This window comes from Syngnathus acus, chromosome 24, assembly GCF_901709675.1.
Source record: "Syngnathus acus chromosome 24, fSynAcu1.2, whole genome shotgun sequence".
Classification (NCBI taxonomy): Eukaryota; Metazoa; Chordata; class Actinopteri; order Syngnathiformes; family Syngnathidae; genus Syngnathus; species Syngnathus acus.
This window is the reverse complement of record NC_051108.1, coordinates 7,969,431-7,987,788: the sequence shown is the minus strand read 5'-3', so window position 1 is coordinate 7,987,788 and position 18,358 is coordinate 7,969,431. Positions and strand designations below refer to the sequence as shown.

General features: G+C 42.1%; 1 protein-coding gene across 1 annotated transcript; it reads right to left on the bottom strand.

Moving 5' to 3' along the window:
• Positions 1-13,909: 13,909 nt before the first annotated feature.
• hlx1 (H2.0-like homeo box 1 (Drosophila)) lies at positions 13,910-17,395 on the bottom strand. Its single transcript, XM_037245063.1, has 4 exons — positions 16,831-17,395; positions 16,000-16,179; positions 15,714-15,898; positions 13,910-14,580 (listed from the first exon to the last, which is right to left on the bottom strand). Exons 1-4 carry the CDS (start codon positions 17,264-17,266, stop codon positions 14,242-14,244), a joined length of 1,140 nt encoding a protein of 379 aa, XP_037100958.1. The 5' UTR covers positions 17,267-17,395; the 3' UTR covers positions 13,910-14,241.
• Positions 17,396-18,358: the final 963 nt, after the last annotated feature.

The following is an 18,358-nucleotide window of genomic DNA, read 5'->3' as shown; positions in this document are numbered from 1 at the left end:
ACCTAAAATTTTCTCAAAAGCCGACAGTGCGCCTTATAGGCCAGTGCGCCTTATATATGGATCAACTGATGAATTTGTTGATCCATACTGGTTGTACACAGTGCTCTGCCAAAATGTTTCAGTACGTTTTAGTACGACTAGTAAATTACAAGGTCGCATCGCTTCCCAGCATTACGGCAACTGTAGTCAGGGGGCGTCACCGAATAGCTGTTGTACCCGCGAGGCTATTTCATGTCAAAATAGGCTGCTCTGTTAATGTTTCGAGTAAATCTACGGATCGATATGGAAGGGAAACATAGGTAAGTAGTACCAATGCGTTAGATCGAACTTTAGTCAGTTCCGATCATTTTATAGGAGATCGTTTGCGAAACGCGATTGTTTACACTTTGCTGAGGCTCATGGGAGATTGCAAGCTGAGGCTCGTGAGACTTTGCGGATGGCTAATGCTATTGCGATAGCTGCTATACGTACCAGGCTATTTCATGTCAAAATAGGCTGCTCTGTTAATGTTTCGAGTAAATCTACGGATCGATATGGAAGGGAAACATAGGTAAGTAGTACCAATGCGTTAGATCGAACTTTAGTCAGTTCCGATCATTTTATAGGAGATCGTTTGAGAAACGCGATTGTTTACACTTTGCTGAGGCTCATGGGAGATTGCGAGCTGAGGCTCGTGAGACTTTGCGGATGGCTAATGCTATTGCGATAGCTGCTATACGTACCAGGCTATTTCATGTCAAAATAGGCTGCTCTGTTAATGTTTCGAGTAAATCTACGGATCGATATGGAAGGGAAACATAGGTAAGTAGTACCAATGCGTTAGATCGAACTTTAGTCAGTTCTGATCATTTTATAGGAGATCGTTTGAGAAACGCGATTGTTTACAGAGGGCTCGTTGGTTATTGGCTAGTGGATGCATACCGCAACCCTAGTCAACCTCAGTTTGATGCAGTATAGCTTCTATTTTATGCGCCTTATAATCCGGTGCGCCTTATATATGGACAAAGTTTTAAAATGGGCCGTTCATTGAAGGTGCGCCTTATAACCCGGTGCGCCTTTTAGGGCGGAAAATACGGTACATGAAAGAATCTCCATGTAGTCAGGAAAATTAACTTGAATAAATGTACTAAGTGTGTTCCATTCCAGCCCTGTGAGAGGTTCTGAGAGTCTTTTATCACCTTCCTGAGCTGTTGAGCAAAAATAATGTGGCCTCTGTTATTCTCATCAGCGACGCAATGAGCAAAATCTGAGGGGTTATCCTGTTGGCCAGTGAAACACATTCATCCTGCTTGCCGCGGTTTTGGTGACACAAGATTTACAAAAGACTCCGCTCGCCTGCACGGCCCCCGCCACAACACTCCGTATTTAGAGCAATGGACCTTGAATGTGATGTTATTAGAGAAAACAAATAACGAGGGGATCCATGCTGTCAGCTGTCGCATGTGGAATAGCCCTTACCACCCGTTCTGTTCACACTTACTGAATTTGTTTGTCTATTCTTGCACTGATCCGTTGCAAAATTACACTCAATCAAAAATGCAGGTGGTTTTTGCACAATTTTCACACATGGTAATGCGTGCTAGCTTACCCTGTACTCAACTTAATATAAGGATACAAGAGATTTTTGCACAATTTTCACACATGCTAATACGTGCTAGCTTACCCTGTAGTCGACTTAATATAAATATCAATTCAATTTGCTAGCATATAAAGGAAGATTTACCTAATATATCAATATATGTACTGCATACATATTTTTGTGTATCACTGAAATAAATTTAACAACCCACTTATCTGAGCAAACCACTATGAAACTTGTCTTTGGGTTTCATAAGGAGGAACTATCAAGTCGGAGTCGAGCATTTCAAAAAGTCCCCTAACCATTATTCATTGTGTGGTTTCTAATTTCTGGAAGAGTGTAACATTTGACTCCAAGTGGAGTGTTAAAGTGTACCCAGATTAGTCTTGTATTTTTTAAATAAGGAGCCATATCCTGTTATCACGCTCCGACTGACCCAAAGCATGTCTGTGGCGAAGTCACGTCAAACGTTCAAAGCAATGACATTAACATTAGAGGACACCCTGCTCAGGCCACCCAGGTTACCTTCATTTTTCTTATTTTGATTTTACGCAGCCGGGCGTCCCTGCACACTAAATCATTCACGTGGTTTTGAATAGCGACCATCAGTCTCATATATGATGATTTCTACCTCTTGCCTCCATCCTCTCCAAGATTTCTCGTTTTATCACCCGTTACATTCGATGCACTCTCTTTTCAGCCGGTAGAGATTCTGGCTGTGGGCAGTTGCCTCACAATAGAGATTTTTATTTTGACAACCGACCTTAAACGGTAGCTTGGCTCAAAATACTAATCCCCGTTCAGTACTAAATATTTTTTTTTATATCCTCCGTTTTTCGAGGCGTCTCCAGTCATACCACCATTTATAGGAATATGTTGAGCAAAAACCACACGGGGACTATCTGGTACATATTTTTTTGTTTAACACAGTAAGCCCATTCATTCCTCTACTTATTATTGCATGTGCCTTGATCTCATTTTTCAAAAATTTTATTTTTATCTCACTAGGGTGATGAATCCTTCAGCCAGAGGCAGTTTGATGGAACAAAAGAATTCTATGGAGGTTTTCAGAATTAGCACTATTAGCTTACAGTCAGCTAACAAATGTAAATTACAGACTTGTCAGTAATAATCAAATCAATATTTTTCTTTACATTTTCATAAAATAGCATCGCTTATATATTTTTAATATGCGGTATGCGTTTTCTTCAGTTTGAGTTGCAAGACAAACCACGCAGAGAATAAAAAATTCTTTTGTTTCAAACAACATAATTCAAGCCTTTGTGGGCTGCTTTGCCGAGAGAAAGTTCACTTTTAAATCCAGCTGCGTTCTCGTGGATGGGACTGCTTGGAATGTGCCAGTAAAGTGGAGCAGAGGGGAGCATCTGCATGAATGTGTTTAGATTCAGGACCCCGCAAGTGCATTAAGCAGAACGTAAACACGAGCGGGCATAGCCGAGCCAAAAACAGTCTGGTAAATGAAGACGATCTAAAATATGTTCATCCAGGGTGATAAAAAGATAACAAAGCTGAAGGGTTAAGAGGCCCAACTTTAGTGCTCCGATCATCATTTCCCTCAATGGACAACTTAAGGGATCTGTAAACAAACTTGAAATCCATCATATCACAACCGTTTTAGGTTTTTATTTGGATCTCTGGTATTTCTCATCTTCTTAGGAACATGACAGTAATTACGGCCATCGAGGTACTTGTCTGAAAGAGGAGACTGCTTCTCCTCAGACCAACTGACACGGACTTGTGACATCATAAACCTGCTTGTTTGGACAAAGACTGAAGTATGTAACGGTCACAAAGCAGATTTATTTGGAGCCGTCATCCACTGGCGTGATGTTAACGGTTACTGGGAGGATTGCCCCATATTCATCTCGGAGATCGATATTACTCGTTTGTAGCAACATAGACACAACAACCGCTTGACTGTCTCCACCCTTTTCCACAAGTGGTGGACAGCGCTCAAATTTCACGGTTGTTTAAAAGCGTTGTCACTCTTTTTAACTCGGTAGTGTGAAACACTAAACACGAGCGTAAACGTTGCAGTGATTTAACAGCTATCAAATGAAAAGACAAATTATTTTTCCTCATAAAAAGACTTGAGTGATTTGCAGTACTCATTACTTGGGTGTTACTCTCTTCGGTTACATGATGTTATGTCTAATGATGTCACCCTTTACCACGTGCACCTATATTCTCTCAAAAAAGAAATAGTACTGCTAAATCAAATACAAGCACTCTCTGTTGTTCCAATAAAGAAAAGCCATCATTGGTTCCTCTAGAGAGAGAAATGTGTATAACATCAACAGTCTAGCCTGTGAAATGTAAAATGAAGATCATGACCTCTTGTCCCATTACTTTTGCCCCACTTCCATCCATCAGCTTGAGGTCTACACAAAAAAGCAATCGTTACACCCACTTGGCACTTGCCTTTGAAAATATGTCCGACGGGATGGATGCAAGTGTCAGTAAGTTGGGATTTCTCAGAGCCCTTATCACGGGATATGAGAGGACAAAACAAGACAAGAGAGTGGGAGCAGAGCAGGGAGAACTGGAGCCCTAAACTATGATTTACTTGACCCTGCTGGTGCTGGAACTCACAGCCAGAGCCTCATTAATTCTCAGGGTCATTCTGTTTGGACGTAAATTAGTTCAAAATCGCAATGCAAAGATGACTTCCAGGCATACACACAGTTAGTTATGAAATCGCTGGCCCCGCCCTTTCTGTCACTCCTCATAGCAACACTTTGCTGCTGATTTCCTAAGAACGACAGAGTAAATCATTTGCCTCTGCATGGAGGAGTTGCTAATTCCTGATAGGAGGGGAAGGGGCCAGTGGAAGATTTTGGGGGATATTAGGCAGCAAATATACCACAATGAGCCTCAACTCAAGTAGCCAGGAGCTAAGAAACAAACTCCAAAATGATGTGGTGGGCCGGATCTGGCCCTCGGGCCTTGAGTTTGACACCTGTGTATTAGGCTAGCAACAGTTTAAAGGGGTTGTGGAAATGTTTGTCTATTCTTGGAAATTGGTTTGATTATCTAACAGTGGTAGCTTGACTCGCTGATTTGATTATTTCAAGACAACCTGAATGTTGAATGTTTGTGTGAGCATCTGAGCATGAGTTGTAACCTACAGCAAGTCCTCGCGAGTGTTTGATTGTTTGTCCTCTTCCAGAATTTTGCTGAAATATGTATTGATATCTGCGCCAGACTTTAGACCTGGCATAATTTATAAGTTTTTTTCAGTATGACAGTTTACATATAATTTTGCTATTACTCCCCACTACTCCTTGGTAGTTTTACGAGATAACCAGAAGTGGTTCATCTCTCTCCGAACCTTGGCCTATTTTTTGTTGCGGGGAGAGCAACGAGCTTCAAGAGCCCAATGAATTACACTAATGTGCATATTTAAAGGGGTTCATATTGCCTCTGGCCCTGTTATCAAGACTACTCCAGTGAGAATGTAAACTATCACCTCCCTTCGGCCAATATTTGCTGTTATCAGTCTTTTAAACAACTCTGATGTTTATGTTATGACAAATAAATGGCAGATTATTTCAGCCTTTTCTCACTGCTTCACACAAGCAATGGTGCTGTGACTCTCATTAATTCCAGCAGAGATAGACCCAGATTAGTATAAACATAGTGGTGAATCACACCTCAGGTTTATAGAGACCCACCAAAGGGGGGAGGATGCTCCATACGAGGCCACACAAGCAAAGCCGCCGAAAGGAAAACAAGCCTAATCCTGCTGATAAAAGCCGGATTGTTGCAGCGTTTATTTGGACATGCGGTGCCTGGCTGAAGAGGGCGTCTAATGAGACAGCACTCTGTCCAGGGTGGATTCATCACCGCTGGATCAGGGTTATCACCCACCCGCTGAGCTCCACTACTTTTAATCAGGCTCCTTTCTGGTCACTCCCTTTCTGCCACGGTTCATCTTAAGATCCGTCAGCCTCTATCAGGACCTGGAGACAGGCTTTGCGAAGGATTGCCTTGCTTGGTTTACTTTCATGACCGTTATTAAGACAACATTGTGTTATTCTCTCACAAGGTCATGTGTGATCGGTTCAACTCTGGAGGTGGGGCACCCCTGGGGTCAATCCAAGCACCCCTAAAATTTTATTTACTGTTTGGAGACGTGTTAAACCATGCAGTAGTGGAAACTACCCCCCTGTCGTCTACAATTATACTTTTACTCGTTGCAAATAAAGCAGTGATATGTTTCATATTTTAGTGTGAATGCTTTGTGGATGCAGTCTGGAAGTTATTTGGTGTCTCTGTTGGACATGCAGCTGTTTTTGTTTACAGATGGCCAAGGGAGTCAAATGCTAAATGTACCTCCCTGCTGCCTTTTGTCCATCACTCTCCAATTCCAATCCACCGTGAAATCATAAAAAACGTCATCAACTTTTCACAAATGCTTATCGTTGACATGAGACGTAGAATTTCTGGCGTCGCCTACAAGCAAAAAGTATGGCATCTCGACAGGGTTCTGGTGTGTCCTAATGAAGACGTCCACCGCTTGGACAGTTTAAGATGAATTGCTGGACAGTCGAGTTTTGAAAATGGAAAATCCACAGCAAACCTGTTTCCGCTTTAAAGGGCAGCGGCAAGCCTCTTGCCCTCCCCTCTGAGCATCATCTCGGCCCGGCTAGATTACAGGCCGTGCATGTGCATCGTGGTTCTCCGACGCTGCCATCTGCTGAAGAGCGCTGTTTTCCGTCAGAGGCCATAATGGAAGCCAGATGTCTCACTGTCTGTTTCAAGCCCATAATCAATAGTCTCACTCTCAAAGTTTCTCTTCCTCTCAAGACAGCTTGTTAGGAGAAAATCTGTGAGGGAGTGGCGTGTGTATGTTGCAAACAATGCAAAGTGTGTCAAGAGTGAGATTAACGCATTAGATGTCCCACGTGGCTTGTTGGAGGAGGTGTGTGAGGTTGTGTGTGTGTGTGTGGGGGGGGGGGGTGTCCTTGCAGCCTCAATAAGCTAAATGACACAAGAGGCATGTTCCCTCTCAAGGGGCTCAAGGAATGATCAAGAAAGGGAATTCACATGAAGAAAAAAGAAGTTCAAAAGTCAAAGTCAAAGTCTGCTTTATTGTCAATTTCTTCACATGCCAAGACACACAAAGAAATCGAAATAACGTTCCCACTATCCCACGGTGACAAGACATAGTACACAATATACATACAAGTAAACAACACAAAAAAATAAAAACAAAAAGGCACATACAATGAATAAAAAAGAGTGATGAATAAATAATAAATAAACAAATAACACAATAAATAAGAAGAGCAAAAATGGAGCAAGTGTGCATACAGCAGACAGTCAGAATATAGCGCAAAAGTACAGGACGCTACGCAGAAGGGGGGAGAGAGTTCAGGATCCTAACAGCCTGGAGAATGAAGCTGTTGGTGAGTCTGGTGGTGCGGGAGCACAGGCTCCTGTACCTCTTCCCAGAGGGCAGAAGATCGAACAAAGAGTGAGCGGGGTGACTCACATCACTCACAATCGTGGTCGCCTTGCGGGTGAGATGGGAGGTGTAAATGTCCTTCAGGGAGGGGAGTGAAGCACCAATAATCTTACCAGCCGTGTTCACTATGCGCTGCAGGGCCTTCATGTTGTATTCAGTGCAGCTACCACCCCAGACAGCGATACAACTGGAGAGGACGCTCTCAATGGTGCCACGGTAGAATGTAGCCATGACGGCCGGAGGAGCACATGCTCGCCTGAGTTTCCGCAGGAAGTACAGGCGGCGCTGGGCTTTCTTTGCCAGTGATGCGGTGTTGGCGGACCAGGAGAGGTCCTCACTGATGTGCACCCCCAGGAATCTGGTGCTGCTCACTCTCTCCACCACAGCACCGTCGATGGTCAGCGGCAGGTGTTGGGTGTGACCCTTCCGGAAGTCAACAACAATTTCCTTGGTCTTGTTGACGTTCAGCAGGAGGTTGTTGTCCCTGCACCACGCGGTCAGAAGGTCAACCTCCAACCTGTACTGAGTCTCGTCGCCCTTGGTGATGAGACCCACCAGAGTCGTGTCGTCAGCAAACTTCACTATGCGGTTGTCGCTGTAGGTTGCAATTGAAGTTGTGTCCTGCAATCCGACAGGGTCGCTACATCGCAATTCCCGAGCTGGTGTCCGGGGGAATGTTTTGAAATTGATTGTTTGAGTGTTAAAGGGCATGAATGAGTTAAATACAGGGAAAGGTGTAGGGATCGGAGTTTGCAAGTTGTCACCTCTGGCTGGTGAGCAACGCTAGATACAATCTGGATTGGTTAAATGCAGAGAGCACATTTCATGCACTGTCATGTATATTGCAAATACGATTATTATAAAATCTAAACTAACAAACCCGCTCTAAAATAGAATCAAAAGGATGACATCTACCCCCGCCACACAGAAAATGAAGGGAATGGAATTTTTTTTTACATAATATTTTACATACCTACAGCGCCAACAATGGAGAGGATCCGAATTTGAATCTTGGCTCCTTCCTGTGTGTGATGCATGTTTTCCTGTTGCGTACAGTAACTCCCTCCAACATTCCCAAAATAATGCATATCTTACATAGATGGGAATATGAAAAGTTTTTCTCTTGCCATGGAGACTATAAGGTGAGATGTGAGGAAGAGGAGAAGTTGTATTGTATTTTTTTAAAATAAACAAAAGAGCCAAGCGCTCTTACCAATTACAGTAGCGTTGTCGTCGATGGCAGCTTACAGTAGAGATACTTTTTATTATGAAAATGAGAACATTGAAAATGTTGACTTGAGTGGTAATAATCCTCAAAAAAAAAGATTTTAAAGCCTTTATTGAGCTGTTTAGTTGATAGTAACAATCCCAATATTTGCAGGAGCACCAAATGAAAATATGCCCCTGCTGCTGTGTGTTTGGATTAAAGGTGCAATAACTTCAACAAGCAAGAATGTATGTGCTACTACGACCTGGATGAGTAAGAATCTACACAGACATCTTTGTTTTATGCGTATTTTCTCCAAGCCTCTGTGTTGTTACAGGTGAATTTTACAGGTGTTTACAGTACAGTGGATTAACGCCTTATTTAAAAACGGTACCATAAACATCTGAGCAAGCTGAGGACGGCCCGGGCTTTAAACACTGTCATAAAGTCTAACGGCCTGTACGCAATCAAGTGCAAACTGACTGAATATTCCGTACAGTAGAACAAGCGGAGCGCTTCCCAACACGAGTGAAAATAACTTCATTTCCTCGGATGAAGCAGCTGGCCGTGTGGACGCTCTGTAAAGTTTAATAGTCAAATATGCATGGATGATGGTCCGGCTGCGCAGTGTCATGTATTCCTAAACAAACCCCAGCGAGACCTGAACTCTCACCCCTTGCACATGGTGGTTTCGGAGCTCTCAGACATTCTGCACAGCGGGCCTTTTTACAGACATCGCAAATCCCAAGCGCTACCATTATGGTCTCGGTGTAACCGCAGCGATGCAAATAAGGACAGTAATTACGATCTCCCATCCGCGTCCGAAACTGTCGGCTGAATCAGTAAAAAGGAAGTTGAATTGAAGGATGTGAAACTATAAAGTAGTTTTTCTAAATCACCTGTTCACTCTTGCTCGGTTGCTAGGGCGACGGGTGCTTCGGCCATCTAGATTGTTTTCGATCAACCTGCAGGAATATGCCGCAGTCGCGTCAAGAGGCCTTTCGGAGTTCCCTGCGCCCAGCTCTGTTTATTTTGGAACAAGAACAAGACAAACCCAAGTGACGTCTTATTTATTTTCCAGCTCTTGCCCTCTCCTCCCCTAACAAGCAGAGCCGTGAAGAAGAATTCCCTGATAATCTGTCAGTATCAGTCTGTAGTCTGTGTTCTTTAGGGTGTTGACACCATCTACATTCTATATAATGGACACCAACCAGGTTGAATACAATAACACAAAGGCTGATAAAAAAGGGAGGGGTGGGGGAGCGGGGGGAGCATCGACAGATAACAGGGCAAGGGTGGTTCATGAGCGATGAGTCAAGTGACGGTCTTGATTGTATTAGTGGGCCTCAGGGTGGTCCAAATACAGCAGGTCAAGGAAACAAGCATGACTTTAATAACAGCTGCTAAACATAACAAAATAATTATAACAGCACAGCTAAAATAATGTAAGTTGTAGAAACAACAGAAAATCTTCGTGGCTAAGATTATGCCCAATGGGGCATTCTGTATCTTTTTTTTCTCTTAAAGTGCCTTATTGAGGTAGTTCCAAATTTTGTAACAAGTGTCTAAAACAGCAAATATGCTAATCGTGGTTAAAAACACTTAAGCCAGAATTGTTTACCTCAAGAGTGCAATAAAGTGTAATCAAGAGGGACAATCACTAAGTGAATCAACAGACTTAAAAAAAAATTGGTGTTCAGTTTAAGCAAGCAACTGTTAGCCTTGATAAGTACCAAAAAGGGGAAATATGTAAACCTCAGATTAAGACCTTTGTTTTCCACCAGGTGACTGTAGTTGCATCACACATCAGGTTGTGAAAGCCTCCAATACATTTAGCGAACAAAGAAAGTTGTCATTTACACTCCCATGTCCAAACGTTAGTTTTAATTCAGTTAGATATCAAAAGCACATCACACCACTGGTTAACTTTACTGTGAGTCCAAAGTGAAAATGTGCTGTTAATGAGAGCTCACATGAAAATTAAAGAGCTTTTTAAATCCGCTTTTGTGTTTGCTTTTCAGTGGGCAGCCTAAGGGCGGCCATAATCCACTTCTCAGTATGTTCATCACTTAGTAAAGTCAATGGAAAAGGGCGGGCAGCCCTAATTAATACAGAGTCAATCCCCAAATTACAACCTTCACCACACAGAGTTGGCGTATGTCAATAATCTGAAGGCAGCAATAAAATAGCTCCTTCATGCACGCCACATTAAAACACAGGGCGGTAGGTCAGACGGCTTGCAGCATATAACTGATCACTGCTGGCCATCCTCTCCGACTGCGTGTGTGTGTGTAGGCCGCGCAATATTTGAGAAGTGTGCTGAAAGAGCGCTTAAGTAGTGCCGTCCAGGTGGCGGCTTCTCCGAGGGATTCTCCCCCCTGTGAGGCCCATCCAAGGAAAACCAGAAGCATCTGGAGCTGGCCACCCCGCAGCGCCCCAGTGCGGGGCACTGGCCGGGCCTCCGCAGCCGGTGCGGCAGCAGTTAGGAGAGTCCCGAGCCAAGGTGGAGCGGGGCGAGAGGAAGGGAGGAAACTTGGAGGGAAACCATGAAAAATGTGGAGCATGAAAATGTCTCCCTTGGTTTATGGCAGCGCGGACGAACTTCCAAGAACAACACATCTTTAAATTTAACTTGAGATGCATTTCTTTCTTTTTTTTTGTTCCACTCCCAACTTTTTCCCCCTCTCAAAAGAATCACCAATATGCTTGGCAACTGCAGCCATGTTAAAAAAGCACTCAATAATGTGGCTTTCGTAAATGTGGTGACAGTTTCGGTTCGAGAGGCTCGCCTTTCAACGCCGGTGAACATCAGCTGTGCAACGTTCACAAATACACAAACTTACATTTAAGTAAGAAAAACTGGAAGCAGTATTTTAGTAACAGATTAAGAGACCTTGAGAAAAGAAACAGAGATGTGTGAAATGGATATAAATGACTGGGTGACTGGAAAGCTCTTGGCCTGATAGCAAATTAAAGGTTCTGACCATGTAATGATATTTTGTGGCTCTCTGGAGGAAGTCATCCCTTGTGCGGATGATTGAGAGCTCCTTTTAGACAGTTGGAGTCATAAATCAACTTTTGATGGAACAAACATACCTCCAAAGAAAGAGAAGTCGCTTTCCAGAAGCATCCACGTTCACTCGACCTGGCCGCCGTGAATAAATAAAATGCTCCATCGATGACGAAGACATTTGGCAATGAAATATGGCACACATGATCCAGAAAGTGACACCAGTGAGTCTTTTACACGTCAAGTTGTGTCTGATATTGGAAAATATTACTAAATGTGACAATCTTTAGCCACGCCCAAAACCAAAATTGTAAAAAGCAGTTCATCTGTCATGATTCTGTTAGTGTTTGGATTACATTTGGTATTTTTGGTCCCTTATGTGAACCAATCAGCTTCCTCCGACAGTTTGTGTTCTGTCCAGGTGTTTGTTGTTGTCTTATCAATTTGCTTGTATTTAACTTCTCTGGTTTCTCTCTGTCTTTTTCTGATCATTGCTCTTGTCTTATGTTGTATTTCTTTTCAAAAGTTGGTTTTTGATTTAGAGTAGAGTCCACAATACTCCTACAATGATTTCTTTATTTGAGTACTCTTCTACTCAAAACATGACTCCACAACTGAGTCCTCACACCTTTTTATAAAATAACCTTCAAACTGTTTTGATTTATTTAGAAATAAATCTTTGAACTCAATTTCCAGGGTCTTCAGAGACTTCAAAATCTTTGCTTCAAACTTGCTTCACCTGTTTACTCTTCCATATTTCATTGCGCTGTTCAAGCAATTGCTCACTTGTGCTGTGGTCTTTTTTTTTTAATTACCCTTTTTTAATTACACCTTAAGTCCCCTTTGGACACTTACTCAACTACAGCAGAAACGTCTCCATGAGCCTATCAGACAAGTTCTCATGCAGATAAAGCCTTGAAGTGCTGGAGACGCTTCAGCTTTTAGTCATGCTAATCCCCTCACCGAGACACAAACCTCCCCCATTTTCTCTCCGCCAGAGGTCATTTATTTTTACACTTTGCTCCTTTTTTTTCTTCTCTTTTTTACCCTTAAGTGTCAAATATTGGTGAGTCTGCAAAGCTGGTTTGCTTTACAGCTTGCCGTCCCGCTTGTCAAGAGGGACGTATGGGACAGCTTTTAATAGCGGCTCAAAAGGCTGACATTAAATACTCACCAGATGGACTTTCTCCTATCCTGCTCATAAAAGTTCTCAAGACAGTTCACAAATCAAGGACTCACACTATTATGTTAAGCGTTTGGGTTGTTATGGTTATAGTACATTTGCAAATACTCCTGTAATTTATAGGTTTTCGAGGATAAGTAAAGTCTCAATCCGCCTAGACGTCTTACATATAGATGTCTTCATATGTATTCCGGTATATGCAAAACCATTTTTCATGCAGCGCAATTGAAGTGCAAAGATTATGAGCAAACTTCACAAGCATCGCATAACACATTGCGGATCCAGCATAGAACATCACCTGAGCGGACGACCAAAAAAAAAAAAAAGATATAGCTAGGAGAAGAAAATTGAACTTCAAGATGTGAAGGGAAAAACTGCATTTTTCCTGGGGGTCTGTGTCCTCTTCTTTCTTTTTTTTCCAGAGTGGAAAGTGGATCTTCTGGTAGTGAAAGTTCGCGGTGGTCCGGGTTTGGGGGTCACTTACTATTGACGCTGCTGTTCTTAGCCAGCATAGTCATGCTATACAGAATATCATGTGGTTTTTTTCCATAGCATACCTTTAACAGAGGTGATGATAGAAAATAAGACCTGTTAGAAACTTTATGCACATTTATAGCCTGCCTATGTCTATATGTATAAATAAATATGATTGACAAACTGTAAATTGTGAATTATTGATTTTCCCCCCCCTCTGAGCTGCTGAAATCCTCATCACTTGTATACTCTCATTTGAAAATATTAAAACTATTGCTTGTCTCTGTTTTTGTTTGAAGTTGTTTGTTTAGCACATTTATGATAGCTTTGGAATGAAAATGAGTCACGCAGGTGAAACTAACATGGGAAAAAATGTTTCGGCTCACCCAACAAGTTGACTGCCTTTATGCAACAGCAAAGTGTTTCATTTGTGTAAATTCTAAATAGCAAAGCATGTGATCATAGGGAATTTATATTTTGCCACTTTAGTTATATTATTGTAAGGAGTGTGGGAGCAGCACTATAAATGAATGAGCAGTAATGGAGGCTTGTAACTACATGGCTCTGGATAAATAAAATATATTCAATGAGGTCACTGTTGCTATCTGGAGCCGTTTAACGTATACAAACTATAAATTTGCAGGTCCTCCCCCTCTCTCTCTGCTGCAAGAGCAATGGAATTCTGTGATTTGAAGGAGGTCAAGTTTGCACACACATTTTACTTTATTGAACGAAACTGTGTTTCATTTACGCACAAATGTGGGAGATACTTAAAAATTGCTTGTCTGAATATATTGGCCAGTCATAATAATTAAGATCTAAATAAAATATTATTTGCACGTTTGGATGCACGTGTGCCATTCCAGTTCTGAGGGAAAAAAGTCTACGGAAACAATTAAGGATTTAAATAATTAATAAGTAGTATGTACAGAAAGATTCATGTCAAAACGAAAAACGCACCACCATTGGAGACAGAGAAAAAAGCATTTTATTTACAATATTTTCAGTGCAAATTATATTAACAATATAGCATGACACGCAAGAAGACATGTACACAGGCGTGTGTGTGCGTTCCGAGATTTCACTGACACAAGGTGAAAGAAAATAGTGCTTGTACAATTTACGACATATTTGATTTGTTTGCAACCCTCTGCGGAAAGCATCATGCATGCTCAAGTAGAATGAAATAAAAACGTCTTTCAGGGGAAGCTTGCTTTATTGTGTCCGTCATGGATTGAATCACTCCGCTCCAGTTGAATGGATGCAGATCGAAGTCGACCCGAACCGAACCGACCCTTCATATTAGAAGCTGGGGGGACGCCGACGAAGAAGAACCCGAGTCCGAGTGAGCCGCCTCCACGCCGGCATTGATGATTACGCTGGTTTTGTTGCGCTCACAAAGGTCCACATTGTGCATCGCGTCGCTCTTGTCTCCCTCCGGAGCGTCGTCGGACTCGCATTCGCATTCGCTACGCTCAACGTCGCTCTCGCACTCGGACTCGGCTGTCTCTTTGGGGTCCCTTCCGGACTCCGGCGTCCCGTCCCCGTCCGGCTGCTCTTTGTCCTTGTCTTTCTGGGCCTGGGCCTCTTTAGAGTGTCGCCACTTCATGCGTCGATTCTGGAACCACACTTTCACCTGCAGGGATCCATGTACGCACACGCGCCTTAAATTTATATTGGGCCAGTCGTCTCATTTGTTTCATTAAATACAGCATTACAAATACAAATGCGGGTTTTGCAAGGTCTTAATTGTTTGATTGTGTACAGGATATATATTTTCAATTTTTATTGATTTCTTTAAAGGATACCGGCATTAAGTTTTATTTGTATCAGATTTTTCTTGTGTTTTATGAAATACTAAAAAAATCCTCAAAAAATGATACAAAGTTGTTCATGATGTAGCCTATACTAACAAAAAATCTAAAAAAAAATTATTTGTTCCATGAATCTATTCTAATATAATTCTAATTGTGTGTGTTATGGTGTGTGTTAAATGCAGTCACATTATTTAAGTTACAACTAAAAATGGGGCATGTGTTTGTATCGTTTACATAAAAATATTTAAAACTTTCTCAAGAAATCTGCTTATTCTTTTTCTCTCATGACAAATTGACTATATTCAAATTATAAATATTTTTAATGGAGTGTGTCTTATATCAAATAAGCCTACAACATTTATATGGCTCACATGGATGGGAGTAACAGCCATTAAAAATATTTAGCACGTTTATCACCATTGAATCCAAAGTTCAAAATATTAAAGTCGAAATAACAATGTTATCATTTGGGGGTGCAAACAAATACCTTCACTTAACTGACATAACAATGTAATTATGTTTTGCAGCATATAGTATTAAAATTGTTTCATTTCATTCATTATTTTCTGTAACCAAAAAAAATCACACTATTATAAAATATTTTTAGCAAAATTGAAAAAGTGAATTAGTGATACATCATCATTACAAGTAACATTCGTGTGAATGGAGATCAACTGGTTGTAATGTAATTTGGAGGCCTTGCATCGCAGTTTTACTGTGCAGGCCAAATGAACACAAGAATGGCACACCATGTGCCAAAGCCAAACAAAACAATGCTAGCAAGTAGTGCCAAACTGTATGGACTAAGATGCATGCAAGGATTATTAAAAAAAAATAGAAAGACTTGTTCATGGCGCTACTGCAATGTAAGCACACTGCTATCCCGATTTGTGTGTACAACAAAGCACATTCTCTCTTTATACGACTGTACAGATTCATTGTGAAATTTTACCTGCGCGTCTGTCAATCCGAGCATGGCAGCCAGTTGTTTTCTGTCAGGCTTGGTGACGTATTTCTGGATCTCAAACCGCTTCTCCAGGCCTTTTCTTTGCAGGTTGGAGAAGACCGCCCTGGACCAGGAGCGTTTCCTCTTGTATGTCTGCGGCATTGTGTCTTTGGTGAGGACGGCGTACGGGCCTGTGGGTCAACAAGACAACAACGGGGGTGTCAGACTTGAAAGACCCAAAGGAAAAAATATTCCAAATATGTCCCGAGGTGTTGTGCATGTGAGGGACTACCTGGGAAAGTGTCTTGAAACTGATGTTGGCCTGATTGTCTGCCGCCGCTGCCCAGTGAACTCATCATGGCGGAAGCCTCGCTCATCCCAGGTTCTATGGAGGAGAAGTACTGGCCAGCGGCAGGCTGAAGAGGGATGTGGACGCCTGACTGACGGTTGGAGCTAACGATGGATGTGAGATCTGTTTGTGGAGGCGACAAATAGACTCCAGTCAAGATTTCAGGAAAAGCAACTATGTGACAATGAAGCACACCTGCTGCTGCCCTTGACTTTTGACCCCTACCCTGTGAGCAGGGTTTCCCTTAAAGATTATTTAGTTGTATTGAGTTTTGTAACCTGGCTGATTCACAGTTAAAATAAAATGTTGGGTGCACTGAAAATTTCAAGGCGGCCAACTTAGAAAACATTTTAAGTTAGGCAATCTGTGTTTGAAGTTTTTCTGTTGTGAAAATATGCTTTCCTACATTTCACAACAAAGAAGTAAATACAAGTTGCTTGCTTTGTTGCGCTGACCAACGTTGCTGCAGTAAATGTCAGTAAATTACATTTGAAAATTTTACCAACTTAAATAACTTAACAGAAAAAAATGCAAGTTATTTTTACAGTGTTAACACGACATATACAGGGAACGAATGGAGAACACAACAGACTCATGTGTGCCTTTTGATGATCAATATTTTAACTTTATTTTAACTAGATGAAACAAAACCAACCATGCTTTATTAATCAAAATGCAAATGTCAATTTCTGCTTATTAAAGTGTATGCTGTGATTTTCTTTCACCTACTTTCTGCTCTGTTTTCCCCCCTATATTCCCGAAACATGCCCTCACCTCTCAACTTGTCCTTCCCCTTTGCGTCAAAATCCGTGGACAATATCCGATCAATTCCAAATTTGAGGTCTTTGCTTGAAGGCGGAGGGGCCTGCGAGCTGTTGAGAGCTCCTCTAGGCACCGAGGTAAGTTGTAGTCCTTGCCTGTGGTACGGAGACGCGGGGCTTGCCCTTGCCCCGTACACAGACGCGCGAGCCTCCCCCGGTCCGCCTGTAGAGGGACGCAGCGGGGAGCCGCCGGAGGACGCGCGGTGCTGGCCCACGTGCACCATGAGGGCCGAGGAGCCCGGCATGTTCTCTGCATCACCGGCTCGGAGGAGTTCCGCGATGCAAAACGACGGTTTCTTGCTGGTGTCCACCGCGAAGCCTCCTGCGCAGTACGCAGACCAAAGGCTGAAATTTGAGGCGTAAAACGGATTGAGACCGGCGGTGTACATCCTGGAGGTTTGGACTGGATCTTGTGAAGGTTCACTAGAAATTCATACATGCACAAAACAATCAAGCGCGTTTGGAACCTGTGTTGTCAGAACCGAAACACTTTCGCAACACTGACATCCAAAAGTGCACAGTTCCACTCCGAAGTTACTTGCGCGCTTTTGATTGGTTCCACGCTCAGCCAATGGGTGTTTTTCCTTTGCGGACGCACAATTACTCACGCTTTACTGAGAGGTCTTCTGAGGGACTTATTCTCGCGGGTTGACTTAGTCTAATAGGACTGCTGTTAGAATTAGTATCCCCTGTAATTTTGATTGGGGGGGGGGGGGGGGGTAATTTGTTGAAATTTGCTACACTTGGTAAAAACACCCGAAGAAGACACGGAAAAAGTAAATTGATGCTGCCATGAACGGTGCTGCTCAGCCCTACCGAGAGAAAAACAAACTTCAGTGTATTGCTTAAGGACTCTTGGACATACATGATCACCAGGTTTGAGGATTGAACCCACCACCTATTTATTTATTTATTTATTTATTTATTTATTTATTTATTTATTTATTTATTTATTTTAGCCGCTCCCCACCTGAGAGAAAAAAAAAAGATGCTGCCGCAGACGGCCGCCCGCCCGCGTCGCCCGTACTTAAGCAATCCGTTTAAACACTCAAATTGTCATTAACCATCTTCCCAATAATATTTTTTATCGTCAGAAATAGGCAAATAATGTAAATGAATAAATCAATAGATTTTATTTTTAAGAGATCTACATTTCCCCATTTGTGGATTAAAATGGATATTACACATAGTCTCTAGGCCTATTTCTTTCTACTAAAGAGCCTTATTTATTTGTTTATTTATTTATTTGTTTATTTATTTATTTACTACATGTACTCTGAGTATTTATAATAAAGTATATTTGCCACCTCTGGATAAGACGAGAAGACTCTCCACTGATCCTGTTTTGATGGGCTGTGATTGTTGTTAAATGAGCGGATACGTCCGCTAGATTGACCTCAAAAATAGAACCTGCTTTAGTATTTTAGGATACAACAGAAATCCTTATTTCTTCCGGAGCTGTCGAAGGAGGAGGGATGAGG